Source organism: Lepisosteus platostomus, chromosome 4, assembly GCF_059453375.1.
Source record: "Lepisosteus platostomus isolate fLepPlt1 chromosome 4, fLepPlt1.hap1, whole genome shotgun sequence".
Classification (NCBI taxonomy): Eukaryota; Metazoa; Chordata; class Actinopteri; order Semionotiformes; family Lepisosteidae; genus Lepisosteus; species Lepisosteus platostomus.
In genome coordinates, this window is record NC_142614.1 from 11,617,933 (window position 1) to 11,633,917 (window position 15,985).

The window sequence follows — 15,985 nt, forward strand, 5'->3', positions numbered from 1 at the left end:
ATTTTGAAGAAAAGATTTATTTCAGGAAGAAGTGAAAGAGGGTTCTGGCACCAGAGCTCTATTTGTATTACTATAAATAGGTTCAGGGCTTTAATTTGACGACTTTTTTTTCACTGTACTTCAGCCATCGAGCACCAAGAGGTCAATAAAGCCTGATCTAAAGCCACTAATTAAACAATCATTTCATTGTGATACCTTAATCATCTCAATTAGTCATTTAATTTGAACAGTTAACAATAAAGGGCACAGTGATGCAGTGGTTAGCACTGCAGCCTCATAGCCTGAAGTTCAGTTTCTGAACTGCTTTATCCAATTCAGGGTCACTGGGGAGCTGGAGCCTGTCTCCCAGCAAACACTGGGTGCAAGGCAGCGGACACAATGAACAGGATGCCAGTCCATCGCTGGACACACACGGACACAAACACACACACACACACACACACTCACACCAGGGCCAGATATCCCAGAAGCCAATTACCCTACCAGTATGTCTTTGGATTGCGGGAGGAAACTAGAGTATCTGGAAGAAACCGATGTGAACTCGGGGAGAACATACAAAACTCCACTCGGGTCAGGAACTAACCCAAGGCCCCAGCACTGTAATGTTCTGATGCAGGTGAGAGATACGGAGGCTGAAATGATTATAACAGTGAAAAAAGGAACTGAGAGCACCAGTAGAAATGAATGGGTAAAATTAGGACTGAAAACAGCAGGAACTTATTTACACTCTTTGTCAGGGACTGGAACAAACTGTCCTGCCTTGTTCTTTTATCCCCTGATATCCCTCAAGAAACAGCTGAATGAGATCTTTACAACATTAAGCGATTAGAAACCAAGCAAACAAAATTGAATGATTATCATCTCTGAAGTCAGAATGAGTCATAATGCATCACTTTTGGGACACAGGGGGACTGCAGTGCCTAGATAAGATTTCTAAAAATCTTTCTTTCCATCTCTTTTAGCATCAATGACTTGATGTAAAATACTAAACAATCAGTGTGAATCCAGAAACAAAGTAACCTGTTGTTGAGTGTCCATTTTATGAATATCTAGACACAAAAGGGACAGAAAATGATGGCACATGGTGGTAAAGTACATGAAGGTACACGGTACCCTTTTTGAAAAGCATATTCTTTTGGTGTGTTGCTTTCCGTCTGTCTCCAGGGGAGAAGATGGGTCTGTCCATCAACGTGCTGCTGACTCTTACGGTCTTCTTGCTCCTGCTGGCGGACAAGGTGCCCGAGACCTCTCTGGGGGTGCCCATCATCGTCAACTACCTGATGTTCACCATGATCCTGGTGACCTTCTCAGTCATCCTCAGCGTTGTGGTGCTCAACCTGCACCACCGCTCCCCCAACACCCACGTCATGCCCCTGTGGGTCCGCAAGGTGAGCCAGTATTAGTTTAGAATTAGAGGTGGCAGAAGTTCAGACAGGGGGTGCCCACTTCCCAGGCTGTAAGGTATGGTGTGTTTCCCTCAGTAGACCCCCGTTTGACATCCTCAGATTGATTAGACAATCCGATGTCATTTGCATGTGTGAAAAGGTGTAGAAAGTCCAGGGTTTCCATGGTCTGATGGGATACTGTAAAGACAGTAGTCTCTAGTTTTCCAGCGTATATTAATGACTCAGATCTCAGCATGGCATATTGATTGAAGAATGGATTTGATCCCCTTTATATCCTGGGTCCCTACATTTCCAACACACTTTGATTCCTTCTTGTTTCCACTGTTGACTTCATCAAATGTTCTAGCAGACCCATACTGCAGGTAGAATTCTAAACTATATAAATGCAGACAAAACACAGCAGCTTATAAACTCATTATTACTCTAATCTAATTAACCTGTTGATCCCAGGCTTTAGTGTAAGCTCTAAGCTACAAATGTTTATATACAGTATGTGAAATAACCTAAATGCAAATGGTATTTTTCTTGCAATTGTTTTTACATTGTTCTATGCAAGTTTTCTTTACCCAGTAGAAATGCCTCTAATCGCTAGTAGCTCTAAGTCTCTTGGCAGCTGATTTACATTGAAATTATGATTATACTCACTGATATTACTGGTCCTGCTTTGCGTCGTGGAATATTCAATTGTACAGTGTATGGAATAATTGGGTAATAGACTATCCAATCTGATACAGTAATTTAGGAGGCAATGGCTTCAATCACCAGATAAGTTTTGTTTTTAATTTTTAGTGTTCTATTTGAAAAAAATGAAACGACCCCTCAAAAGAATTAATAACATGTCTTTGCTGAAGAGGTAAAGGGTATTTTATTAACCATTTGCCCTTTTGATAGGCAAATTGAGTTCTGGCTTTGCAATGTCAACATGCAACATCTTTTAACAACACATTTTAAAGCTCTCTAATTCTCATCTTCATACATCCAATACCCTCAACTTAAGAAAATAGCCATTCAGCATTATCTATTCTACAGTATTACACTGACATTGGGATTGTGTGGACTCAGGACTAAGTAAAATATCTAGTTAATATCCATTTAAAGTGGAAATGAATGAGCAAATATAACAAAATGAACCTTGAGGAATTGGTTTGCACTTTATTTTACTCAAACTAAATTGCCATTTGGTTTGGAAATATATTGCATTCAGTTTCTAGGAGTTGCAAAGCACCTTGTAAATTGAAATGGAATTGTCTGTATTAAGGACAATAAAATAGCATGTATTTCCTCTATGGTTTAATTTAAAATATAAAATGGTAAACTGACTTCATCATATAGCTTAAAATGAACCTCCTCATCAAATTAATGTCAGACATGAGTGTAATAAAACAGTAAATGCCATTTCTGTATAAAAATCTCTTTTGTGGCATGTAGTAGGCACCGACATGACATGTGGAATTTCATTATGCTGATTAACATTTATCATTGACGGGCTACTGTGATAAACGAGATAGCAAGTGAGGTCCCAGGACTTGATCATTCCAGCTCTGTGCAGACGAGCTGAGATCACTCAGTACAGGTGGAGTGACTGTAGTGACTAGACATTCCTGCTCAGACTGTCTCGCTTGGACTTTTGAATTGATTGGTCTGTTATCTCCCTGTGAAGCTGCCCATGGCACCCTGCGAAGCATTCTGTCTCTTTCAATGGTGAGATAAGAGGATTGCAGCTACCTTTGTCTTCTTCTTTTTTGTGATTAACACAACTAACAACACAGATAAAAGCCTCTGCCAACACAAACAGAGTCAAGTTCAAGCACTGCTCTGGAACTGAGATACTGTAGCATCAGGAAGTCCAAGAAGGAGATGTCTCTGGTTAAAATGTGTCAGGGTGAATTGGTGGGTAGCTATCTATTTTCCAACCACTTCATCCCATTTGGGGTCGTGGGGGAGCTATCTTGGCAAACAAAGTGCTTGAGGTGGGGGACACAACACAGAGAGAACACACAAGCTCCATGCAGGTAAAGACTGAAATATCATCAAATCACACCTCAATGAAAGTAGCACAGGATTGACATGTGATCAAAACTAAACCCTAACTGTATTCCACTGAGCTCTTAGCAGACTCCTTTTCTTTTTCAGATTTTCATCCACCTCCTGCCTCAGTACCTTGGACTGCTGCGCCCCAAAACTGAGACCCCACTGTCACTGGAGTTGTCCCCCAAGAGGGAGGTGCCGGTGTCTGTAAGCCGAGCAGCGGACGAGTACTTCATCCGGAAGCCCACCTCCAACTTCCTTTTCCCCAAGCCCAACCGGTGAGTGCTCAGCCAGGTTTGGACAAGCACAAAGGGCACAACCAAGTATTTGCACTGTGGGAAATCTCACCTGTAGAAAGGAGGAAAAATTAAAACGAAGAGAAAGGGGTGTGTATGTTCTCCCCATGTGGGTGTGGATTTCTTCTGAGTGCTCTGGTTTGCTCCCACAGTCCAGAGTCATGCTAACAGGTTATTTGGCTCCTGGGAAAACTGGCCCTGGTTCATGTGCATGTGCGTCTGTCTGTGTCTGCGTCTGCATTGGTGTCCCAACCAGAGTGTACCCTGCCTTGTGCCTGTTGCATGTCAGAACAGGCTCTGGCTCCCCCACAACCCTGAATTGGAAGAAGCAGTTAGAAAATTGATGGATATTAAAGCCTGCTCAACCAATTCAGATGAATATGAGAGAAATAAGCTCAATGGAGTGTCTCACTCCCATTTTAACACCTTTGATTTAAACATAAAGAGACCTAATCACTGCCTCAAAGGGATCTTCTGAAATATAAAAATAACAACAAGGAAATAATATACATAAAATAACATTTCTATCATCATTATTGACATTACAGTGGCATGGTGGCGCAGTGGTTGGTATTGCTTTTACCTTAAGAAAAACAGATGATAAGATGTAAGCAGACATGACTGGATGCCAGTCTTATCATATATATTTTTTTTATTGATCATCTTATGTTGGTGAAATAATAATTATTTATCGCAAACAATCTAATTGAACATATAATCTTATCTAGTGTGGTGGCAAGACTTTGGAAGTTAAAAGAAAGCCAATGATATTACAATATTTTCTTCCATCTGATAAGCATGGGTTTTTCCCATTCTGCTGAAGCATCTTAGTAGGATTAACTAGGAAAAATCTCAGATCGATCATTAATGTCAAAATCTAGCACTGAAACAGCAGCCGAATTGTTCACGAGTCAGAAAGGCCCAGAACTCGAGCTATTTGAGGCAAACTGATGTGAACGATTGGGCTACAGTCATTTCATTTACTGCACAGGTTTCTAATTTAAAATGCAGGAACGTTGTTCATAAATATTTAAAGAACGGCAAAGGAAAACACAGCTTGAGACTGCAGAAGTTACTTTAAATAATTTCCTTTTTCTAACAATTTACAAGGACAATTCAGCAAGGAAAAAATTATAGTGACCATTTACCTAAAGAAGATTTATTATTGAAGTAGATGCGTGTTAAAGAGCTTTTTTCAATTATTTTGATTGTTGAAGACTCCTAACTTGTGGATTGAGGAACACTTTCAAATGGGATTGCCTAAGGGGTTTAGAGACTCATTGCAGAATTGCTCTATTGAAACCCCAGCTAGGGTTAGGGTTAGCATTCCCACACTTCTTAGACACTTTTTACACTCAGTGCTGGATTTTGGGTCCCAAGTGGATATTAGGACAAGTGGTAATTTGCTCCTAACTTCAACGTTTTGTTTCGGAGAGTTTTGTTTCCTTATATTGTGTATTGCTCCATTCAATAGTTGTATTCCAAAACTGAGTCAGATGAAAAGTTGTAAAAAAAACTGTTCAACTGTGTAAACTGTCTTCATTTTGCCTTTTAGTTAGCAACTAGATGTATAACTGGAGTCACAACTTGAGTATTCTTGTAACCCTAACCCTACACTTGCCTAATCTATATGTGCAGAAAGAAAATTCCATCTCTCCTTCTTTGAGTATTGAATGTCAGGTGGAAATGCAAGAAGTAATGAGCAGAGAATATTTATATCACCTTCAATGAAATTAGTGTGATGTCTGGCTGATTTAGAACAGCCTCTCTTCAAGCAGAGCAGCATTCACTATCAGAAACAAAACAGATGAGAGGATGCCAGGTGACCCATCATGTTGTTTGCTAAAACCTTGAATGACTAGCAGCAAGCTACCAATTAGGAGTTAAATGGCTTCTTCTTTTTTGATACCTCATGTCAAAAGAAAAAGATAAATAAGGGAGGTTCTTATGCCTTCAAATAAATTATTCTTGTCTCTATAGGAGTCTCATAAGATGAGGCAGACTTTAATTTGAGAGGATTTCTAATAATCCTTTTAATTCACATCAGGTGTCAGATATCATTTACAACAACATGGAGCCTTCTTAAGGGTAATCCCAAGATAACGCTTCAAACAGTATTAATCACTGCCAGTGGGGAAAATTCTTTCAGATAATTAGAATGATAGTCTGGCAGTTTGTTCTTGTAGGTTAAGGCCTGTGCTGGTTTTTCAAGTGTGGTGATATGCCCAATTGATTTTGCCATAGTTAGAACTGTGGTACAGTGGATAGCATTTCTCCTCACCGCACTGGCCCCTGGGTTCAAGCTCTTGACCTGGGGTGCTGTCTGCGTGGCGTTTGCATGTTCTTCCCAGGTTGGTGTGGGTTTCCTCCAGGTGCTCGTTTCCTTCCACAGTCCAAAACATGCTGGTTAATTTGCTTCTGGTTAAGTTGGCCCTGGCATGAGTGTGCGAGCCTGTCTCTGTGAGTTTGCCCTGAGATGGACTGGCGTCCCATCCAGGGTGAACTTTTCCTCACTCCCGTTAATTGTAGGAATAGGCTCCAGCCCCCCTGCGACCCTGAACTTGACTACTGTCAAGTTACCCTGAGAGTGACTGCTTTCATTTGTCCTGTAGCTATGTTTGCATTGAGCAAATGTTTTTATGCCTGTGGAACACACAAGCTATTATCAAGCACTGGATTCAAATTTTGTAATTAACAGTGGCGGGGGTTAATTTCATCCCATCTTGAACTCAAATTACCCAGAAGTGTGAACTCTCACATTCTTTACAGAATAAAAACATGATAAAGTGGTACATGAAGCATTATTGTTTAGAGTCTGTGTTGCTATTAGCTAAGGAAGGTTTTATCCTGTCTTTGCAATTGGATAAATCCCATGGATTCCAAACCAAGTGAAAAGCAGTGACATGCTTCCCCCTGGTGGTAGCAATGAAACCAGAATAAATCCAGGAGGCAGCAGAGCAGAACGCCACTGTCATTAAAGTAAACCTACAGTCTTCTTCTGCTACTACTTACATGTCACCCAGATGTTATCCCCTTCCTGTCTCCATTAGCTTCTCTATTTAGGAGTCAGTTTATATGTATTTAAATTAAATTTTATTTAAACACCCCATTTATTCAAAATGGGTACTATAGTGACTTTGTATTTGCTGGGTCACAGGTCTTTGTTCCTGGGTTTGTTTCCAGACTGAAGCACCTCTTGTGTGGAGTTTGCATGTTCCCCGCAGGGTGTCCCATCCAGTGTGTAGTCCTGCTTTGAACTCTGTTCTTCCTAGATAGGCTCTTGGCTTTCGCAGCTCTTTCCAGGAATAAGAAACATTCTGAAAATGGATGGATTTATTCAATTGTATTTCCTTTCAGCATGTTTTCTCAGTTATTTATTGTGTGTAACCTCTGTTCTTCTGCTATTCGTTGTAGAGGTTGTTGCAGATGCTGTTTCCATTTGGTGCTATTTTATTGTAATTTGCTATCCTCACCCTGGTTAATAAATGAAAGATTCTCTGTTGGTTTCATTCTTGAGATTATACTTCTTTGATTAAAAAAACAAAGTGTTTTGAAAAGTTTTTAAAAAATTCCCAAACTCTCTGCAAGTGCACTTCAGCTTGAATTACCACAGAAAACTACACTGTAAATTGCACTCATCTGTAACACAAAGTTATTCTAAAACACAGGGCTTGACCACTTTCCCTCACTGGATATTAAAGCTGTTTATCAAACTACACTCAGTCCCAAATCCCCAAATTACAATCATGTCCCAATGCTTTCCATGATTAAGCTCTTTATTTCCCACCTGTCTCTTCTCTCAGATTCCAGCCAGAGAGCTTGACTGTGGATTTGCGGAAATTCATCAATGGACCCAGCCACTACCTCACTCTGCCTCCAGACCTGAAGTCAGCCATTGATGCTGTCACCTACATTGCAGAGACTCTCCAGGCTGAGAAAGACTACGAGGCGGTAAGGAATACCATCCCCCAGACTCCCTGGCAGAGCTGGCAAGCTTGGCCTGTCCAAAGGGAATCTCATTGTCTTTTCTCATTGTATCTCCTCCCTAAGTACTGTATGTACAACAGCAGTCAATGTTCAGCCAAAATAAATGTGTACATCTTGTAATTCTGGACTTTCATTTTGTTAACCTTCTTTTTTTTATTTGTTGGATTGGCATCTCCTTTTGTTTCTGTAAATGCTTGCTGTGCAACAGTTGCATGACTGATGTGGAAAATGCACATGCTCAAAATTTAGGGGCCATCACCTCATGTTTATAGTTGTGTTTCCTGGGCCACTATCTGACTCTAACCCCTACTCTTTCTGTTTTTCCCCTTTATCCTTTTTCTGCTGTTCCACCACCTTTAAATCTCCTGGCTTCTCTCTCTCCTTATCTCATTCTCTTTCCTGCTTTCCCTGATGTTTATCTCTATGTTTTCTTTCTCATTTACTGCCCTCTGCCACTCATTCACTGTCCTTCTCTTTCTCCCTGTATGTCCTTTCCTGTCTCTGTATGCCTCCTCGGCTCTGCTCCCTTCTGCTCCTTTGTGTCTCTGTGTTTCCCTGCTCCTCTGTCTGTATTCTCCTCTCTCTCTGTATTTCTCTATCCCCCTCTACTCTTCTTTCTCTGTGTCTCTATATTCCTCTCTTCTCCCCTCTGCTCCTCTCTCTCTGCGTCTCTATTCCTCTCTTCCCCTCTGCTCCTCTCTCTCTATGTCTCTGTATTCCTCTCTTCCCTTACACTCCTCTCTCTCTGTCTTTTCTTTGACCTGGCTGTGCTCTAGCTGAAAGAGGACTGGCAGTACGTGGCAATGGTGGTAGACCGCCTCTTCCTCTGGATCTTCGTCATCTTCACCACTGTGGGCACCCTGGCCATCTTCATGGATGCCAGTTTCAATGACACACCTCAGGATCCCTTTATGAATCCCTATCCTTGAGCTCCTGAAACTCCATAAAAGACTCCTGAGAACCAGACATCCCCCAGAGACATAGAGTCTAAATCACCTCTGGACTGCTGTATCATCACACTTTCCTGAAGAGTTCTTAAATCACACAGATGTATACACCTCAGTAATCTTCGACACTGTGCCTGTGTGTAAAACACAGAATTGCCTTGTAGTGGGAAAGATAACCCTCAAGACACAGGAGAAAGGAAACACTTTATTAACCACAGCTATTGTAGAGGTGGCTTAATGGTCTTTCACCCTCAAGTCTTCACCCAACAAATTGCATCCAAACCAAAAAACTTTACAATTCATTGGAGCTACCACAGCACAATAGCTACAAAATAAACTGTTCTCCAGCTTGTATGCATTTTTTTACCTGAATTACTGTTAAGGCTGTATTTCATAAGGTGGGTAAAGGAATGAGGCCTATATTTAATAATGTACTAACTCTCTCTACCTAATGTTTTGACCCCAGAGCTGCTCATTTCTCCTACATGTTTCACTTGTACCATGTGGTGCAATATAGTCCTAAACTTCCTACGCCACCTCTTAAGTCATGTACCTGTAGAAACATTAACAAGTGGTGGGTTTTGTGCTATGAGAAAGCAGCCACGTTCTCTCCTGAAAATGTTTTCTGGCTCTTCCAAATCTCTAAACAGGCCAGCGTCCTCTGCAGCTAGAGACAGCTCTCAATTTACCCTTACCATCTACTCATTCAAAACTAGGCCTGTGTTTCTGAGAAGTCTTATAACGTTCTTAAGGAAAGACATCAGTGCATTTGAGAAAGCTGATTATGGTTGTCGAAAAGTATTCAATTTAACAACCCTAAAAACTTATAAAGAAAGAAAATAAAGAAAGAATTCTATGCACCAATATACACCATGAATGAACAGTACTAAGTGGTGAAACTGGGACACATTGCTAACCATGGTACCATATGGCCACTCTAAATAGTTATATAATGGCTCTTAGGAAATGCTTTAATAAGTCCAGATGGTGGATTTCAATTAATTTCTCCAACTGTGTCTGTGTCTCAGCTCTCGGCGTTTCCTGACTCTTCTCTTGACCTCCATTAGCTCTGTTCCAGTGGGTCCAAAATACAGTTTTAATTGGAGCTTATGTATCATGTACTGTGAGTAGAGTACAAACCCTGTCAGGAGAACAGTAATCATAAAATCTTCAATAAGACCAGCTCAAGGCTTCCAGGCTGAAGAGCAGTTTGTATTGTCATCAGTTTTCAAGCTCACAAACACGTCTCTGGTCCCAAAACAATGCAGTGATCTGAGAGGGGCTTAAAATTGTTCGGTCCATCATAGACTGCAATAGAGCTGTGAGTGCAAGATCTTTTATTGAAAAGGTATTTTTGAGAACTCTCCTCTGGCATGTCAGAGAATCCACCCTGTTTTTATATTCCAGCTTGTGACTTTTCTTATAGCACTTTGCAAAAGGGCTTGAAGTTAGTTGTTATCAAAAGGTGCTCTAGAAATAAATGTTGGTACTACAATATTCACACTTCTGGCTATCAGCACATCTGATGTGTTCTCCAGACTGCCCCTGTATGGTAGCATTTGAGAGCAATTCTAACAAGGTTTTGGTATAAGATGCTATCAGGCCTGGGATCCTCTCCAAACCTTTTTGTCTAGTGGGCTTTTGGTGAAAGATATTGGTATTTGTGAAGCTTCATATGACCCACCTTCCTTTGCTTGTTTGTCGCTAAATAGTCCAGAGTATATCGTTCAGATGTTTCTTGAAGGATCCCAAAGAGTCGATTGATCTTTTAAGTAATTAACTGTACAAACAGATCATTTTTCATCCCAAAGTACTCTAAATATAGTATGGGAACATTTCATCCACTTCCCACCTGGGTGACATGCGGTACAGTGGCAGCTTCGAGGTCTCCCATTCTCATACAGACCAGGCAAAGCCATGTTCAGGGCAGTGGCACTGTTCTTGGGGCTTCCTAATTTGCTCTAGACATCATGAGTTTAGTGTTTTCAATTCCAAATGCCCTTTATTTTCACTTGTGTCCATGGAGTTACTGCACAGTTTATTTAAGACAAAATGATATTTACATATCCGTAAATCATCAAAACTCAAGCGCCAGGAATGCAACATTTGGAAATGTGGCAATCAAAGTAGAAACTAAGGCAGAAGATTACATTACAGCTACTGCTGGAAAGCCATACCAGGAAATATTTCATATAGGAGTTTCCAGCAAGCCTTAAGCAGTGTTTTCTAATGTACTGTATATAGCCGGCATGCGAAATACCAAGCACAGTAACTATCAGAGTTAATAAGCAGAATGGGTAATGTGTGTTGTAGTTATTTTTAAACCTATAAATTGGATTTCTTAGGTTGTATTTTTTTTTCTTTTAGGCATCACGTGTGAGATCATTGTTTTTGTTTTTATAACTTTTTATGTGCATGGCCCTAATCTGCATGCTGTCCTTATTGACCCTGAAAGGGGGGAAAGGGACACAGTCTTGAAACTGCCCTGAAGCAGAAAGAAATTAATGTGCAACTTGTTATACTTTTGCTCTGTAAAGCAGTGGTGCTTTCATTTGCAACATGTGCAATAATAATAATAAAATGTTTCTCATGCATTTTTTATTTCTTAATTGTTTTCAATGTTTCTTTGACTGTTATTTAGATGTTCAAAATTGGTGTTTATCTTCTGTTAATCTCTAGAACTGCAGCTTTGTGCCCAATTCAGTTAGTAGGAGGACTACTGAACGCCTGATCAGCATTTCCTGTTTCCTGGGCTCAGAGACGAAGCAGTGACATTCAGTTCAATGACATTAGCAAAGGTGCAAGCCTTCATTGGTTTCCTTTATAGGACTTCTTTACAATCCTAATGTTTCATGGTGCGTGACTATTACTGAACCATGTCCTTAAGCTTTATTTATGGGAAACTTCACAGTATTTCCACTTAGGTTTTAATACAGTATAGCAAGTCTGCACAGTATTTATCTTTAGCTTTATTTTACAAGGTGTCAGGCTGTCCATTCCAAAGTGATATAGCTGTGCTTTTTACTATGACATGCCATGCTAAACATTTATAAAAGAGGTTAATTTACTTCTTTATCCTAGAAATCCTCAATCTTGGTCCTAGAGGCCAGTGTCTCTACAGGTTTTCAGTCCAGCTGGGCTCATAAAGACCCGAATCGGCTTTCAGCTGGGCTTATAATGATTTGAAGCGAATCATTATTGGCTTAATTGGACCAGGATAATAGTCTAAATAACTCCAAAACCTTTCAATGGGTAGCCAATGGACCTTTAAAAATCCCTTTCCTCAGTCCAATATAAAGAGTGATGTAACAATTTTTATTTTTATACCACCTGTCGTATTCATTTCAATAAAGGTGATTGCAGTTTTCTGACACAGTTAAAATCCTGTGGTCCTGATCACTGGTTCTTATCTGGGACTTTATTTCTACAACAGGACCTCTGACCCAAGGCACTAAGTTATATTATATACAATTGAATTTTAATGTGAACAATATCTCTCTTCACACTTTTCGTAAGGAAGACAGCCATGCAAGTGCTCAAGCTAGTCAATTCCAAAATTTTAAAAGGCAAGTGTACATTATGTGTCATAATTATGTGTTTATGTATGTGTTTAATTATGTGGATTGCAGTATGTGTTTTAATATTCAAAAACGGATGGAATGCGTACCAACTAGGGGTGGAACAGTAGTGCAACCGGGACCCTGAGTTTTATTCCAGACCTGGGGTGCTGTCTGTGTGGAGTTTGTATGTTCCCCTGTGTTTACATGGGTTTCATTCAGATCCTCCCGTTTCCTCCCACAGTCCAAAAACAACCTGGTGGGTTAATTTGGTTCTGGGTAAATTGGCCCTGGTGTGAGTGCTTGTGTGTCTGTGTGCCCTGTGATGGACTGGCATTCTGTGTATCCTGCCTTGAGCCTGTTGCCTGCTGAGCCTCCAGCTCCCCTGCAATCCTGAATTGTATAAAGAGGTTAGAAAATGGATGGCTGGAAGTAAATTATGCATGGCGTTAATACTAATAAAAAATATGGAGTGGTTAGTGATTAAGTTCTAAGTCCTGGTCACAATGAATTGAAAGCGTTTAAGAGGAGCTCCAGTGGTCTGAGCTGGGTTACAAGGGGGGTCATTGCAGCACAATAGGGTATAATGTTTGGATGATCCTTTGATGCTTATGTGAGCCAGGGAACAGGATTGTGCAGCAAATTGGATACATACACTCACATGCCAGCCCCTTTAATCTGAGCATCTGCTGGGATCAGCAGGCACATAGTGGAGATGCCAGCCCATCAGAGTCACATGCAGGAGGATTGCTGCTGGGAGACTGGGTGGCAGCACTAGTCTGGGGCGATGGGCTTGGTGTCTCCGCTACTCTGTGTGTCCTGTCTCGGCTCCGGAGGAACCGTCCTGTGATCCATAGCTGGCTGATGTTCAGTCGCCTGCCATTGGCCCAAAGCTGCTTTGATATACAAGTGCCAACCACGCAAATTGATAACAATACAACTTCCACATTATGTAATGCAATGACACTAGAGCAAATCCTTGCATTCCACCTGTTGCAGGAATATATTCAAAATCCACCAGAAAAACTGAATACCTTCAAAACACTACGGAGAGTCAACTGAAAACCTCCGACCAATGCAAATTAAATGTGCAAAACAATGACGGGGAAAGTTACAGGCCTCCACATTTCAGAACCACCATTTTGTTTAATTCAAACTAGCTCACTCAGGACTATGACTTCTATTGAGCCTCTGTACTGGCTTCCCTTATTTCCCTTCTTCAAAGTCCTGTCCACTGCTGCACACTGGAATGATCACGCTGTTGGCCAGCATGACAGGCAGGTGTTTGAGTTCCCTCTGTGCCGGAGTGTCCAGTCCTGGTCCTGAGAGTCAGTGTATCTAAAGGATTTTAAGGAATCTTTACAGCAGCTGGGAGAAGCTGTTAAACCGGACCAGTGAAGACTGGTTTAATTACGTCTGGTTTAGACTGGTTTAGTTCATTCAGAGTCAGGTTTAAATGACAGCCCTAAGACACGCAGGCCCGTCTTGCTCTATGTGGATGAGAAAATGAAACTAAATAAATAGCAGTAAATTCATGTCAATTCACCAGGAGAAAGGAGGCCGAGAATCTTTTCCTAAATTGAAAGCATAGGGTTTCGGTCAAAAAGTTAAAATCTGTGGTGGAGAAAAATATTCAGAAGGAACCTAGGAACCTGTTTGATCCTGAAAAGTGTACAAAAGAGCATGAAATGTATTCCACCATCTCTATTGGGCTTCCTTTGCAGAGAAGATGATGCTGAGACTTCATTCAGCTGTTAAAAAGCATGAAAAGCCTTGAGCAAGTAAATCAGGGTACCTCTTCAAGATCATCTGTGAGGTAAGGACCCCGGGCACAAATGTCGGGGCTGAAGAGAGATTGTATTTTACCCAGAGGATTGTGGGAGTCTGGAGCCAGCTCCTTGGGGATGCTTTAAGAAATAAATTCTTACATTATTAAGATCATAGCAATGAATTGCAGCTTTTTTTGAGTGATAGATTCTGATTGCAACCAGGGGTGTATGTTTTAGGTGAAAAATTTTAAAGCAAAAAAAAATCTTGATAGTTTATGCTGACACCAAATGAGTGTGAAACTGCAATCAATGTTCAGTAATGGATGTTAGTTCTTGCTCTGATGCAATGTGAAAAGGCTCATGTGCCTCAGTGTTTGTAATGGGATTAATCCAGGGTCCAGTTGGTCACCCTACCCCCAGCTGCAGGAATTTCCTTCTGAAGTCCCTGATCTTTCCGAGTGTGACATTTCAGATGAACATCACGCAGTCACCAGTCAATAGCAGCTTCAAAATTAAAAAAAGATTGGATCTGTAAAGACTCAAGGGCTTTCAGACACTTTAATCTTTTGTCACGGTGTTGAGGAATGTGACACGTTTGTTTTTATGTTTTATAGCGTTCCCCCATGTGTGCTTGTGATGTAGTAGGAGCAACCACTGCGCTTGCCTCATTGTGGTCTCTGTGGAAAGTTCAGACAAGAGTCCAGTCCTGACTCACTGTGTAGTTGATCTTTCTTGGATCTAAAAGCGTGTCAAGTCATGAAGAATAACTTCTCAGTCCTAGCTCCTGAGATTCCAGGGTCTGATAGTTCTCTTTTATTTCTGATCCCATCTGCTATTACATTAATACAGAGTAAGTTAATACAAAACTCCAAAATACAATGTTTTGCTGCATAAACTTCTATGCGCGGACAAAGAACAGTATTTGACTTGTGTTTCTTGGTGTGTCTGTCTATTACAGCCCACAGACCCTGCTTGCAAGCTCTGCGCAGGCTGCCCCTTGAAATCTTACCCCTCTGCATTCCGGCTGGCAGATTTCCCAGAGGTGACTCTGGTCCTTTCCCATCCACCTGCAAGGCTGCAGCAGGATTCGGGTCGGGGAATTTCGCCATGTGCCACCAACCACTTTGATCCCGTTCCCCTGTAGAAATGTCATCTTGGACTTGGCTTACCTCTCCTGATATTTCCCCTGGCTGAAATGCGACGCTACATCCGATGAGCCTGTGATTACTGGATGTCATTTCAGTCGAGGGTCTTTTCAGGGACTTCACATTTAAATTTCTTTCTATTGGCTTTCCTGTCCATAAAGTGCTCAAGCAGCATGACAGCCTAATGATGCTGCCAGCACACAATTAACTTTTAAATGTAGGGTATTCCTTTCATCTGCCTCTGGGCTCTGGTCTCTCCCTTACTCAAGTTCACCACTATGAATTAGCATGATATTTTTAAAGATTTGTCTTCCTGGTTTTAACTTGTTAGTACCTTGCTTTTAAAATCCCATTGCCACATTTTTCCACCTTTCATGCCACATGTTTACATATTTCCTAAGCTTTACAGACTTCTTACCATAACTGTACATTTACTGCACTTCACCCTGCTTTTCCTGTAGTTTCCATCCATTTTCTAAACCAGTTTCCCCAATTGTGGGTCACAGGGGAGCCAAAGCTCATCCTGGCAAGCAATGAGGGCAAGGCAGGGTACACCCTGGACAGGACACCAGGGTATCAAAGGCCAACAGCCATAAACACTCCCACCACGGCCACTTTTCCCAGAAGCCAATGAACTGGATCGCCCAGAGGAAACCCACACAAACATAGGAAGGACATACAGTAAAAACTCCATTCAGACAGCACCCCAGGAATTGAACCCAGGACCCCAGCACTGTAAGGCAGCAATGCTCACCACTGCAAACCACTCGTGCCACCGTGCCACCTGTCAGCTGTATCGACCTCCTTTAATTCCTGACGCTGCTTGGCAGAGGAAACCCTGTGTTTCCCC

At 41.3% G+C, this 15,985-nt stretch overlaps 1 protein-coding gene across 2 annotated transcripts in view; it reads left to right on the forward strand.

Moving 5' to 3' along the window:
* chrnb1 (cholinergic receptor, nicotinic, beta 1 (muscle)) overlaps positions 1-11,258 on the forward strand; it is a 34,331-nt gene extending 23,073 nt beyond the window's left edge. For both annotated transcript variants that reach the window (XM_088628450.1, XM_088628451.1), the window contains exons 8-11: positions 1,165-1,388; positions 3,540-3,712; positions 7,534-7,681; positions 8,494-11,258. In XM_088628450.1, coding sequence (XP_088484576.1) covers positions 1,165-1,388; positions 3,540-3,712; positions 7,534-7,681; positions 8,494-8,646 — 698 coding nt within the window. In that variant the 3' untranslated portion in view covers positions 8,647-11,258. The remainder of the gene's footprint in view (positions 1-1,164; positions 1,389-3,539; positions 3,713-7,533; positions 7,682-8,493) is intronic.
* The last annotated feature ends 4,727 nt before the right edge of the window (positions 11,259-15,985 follow it).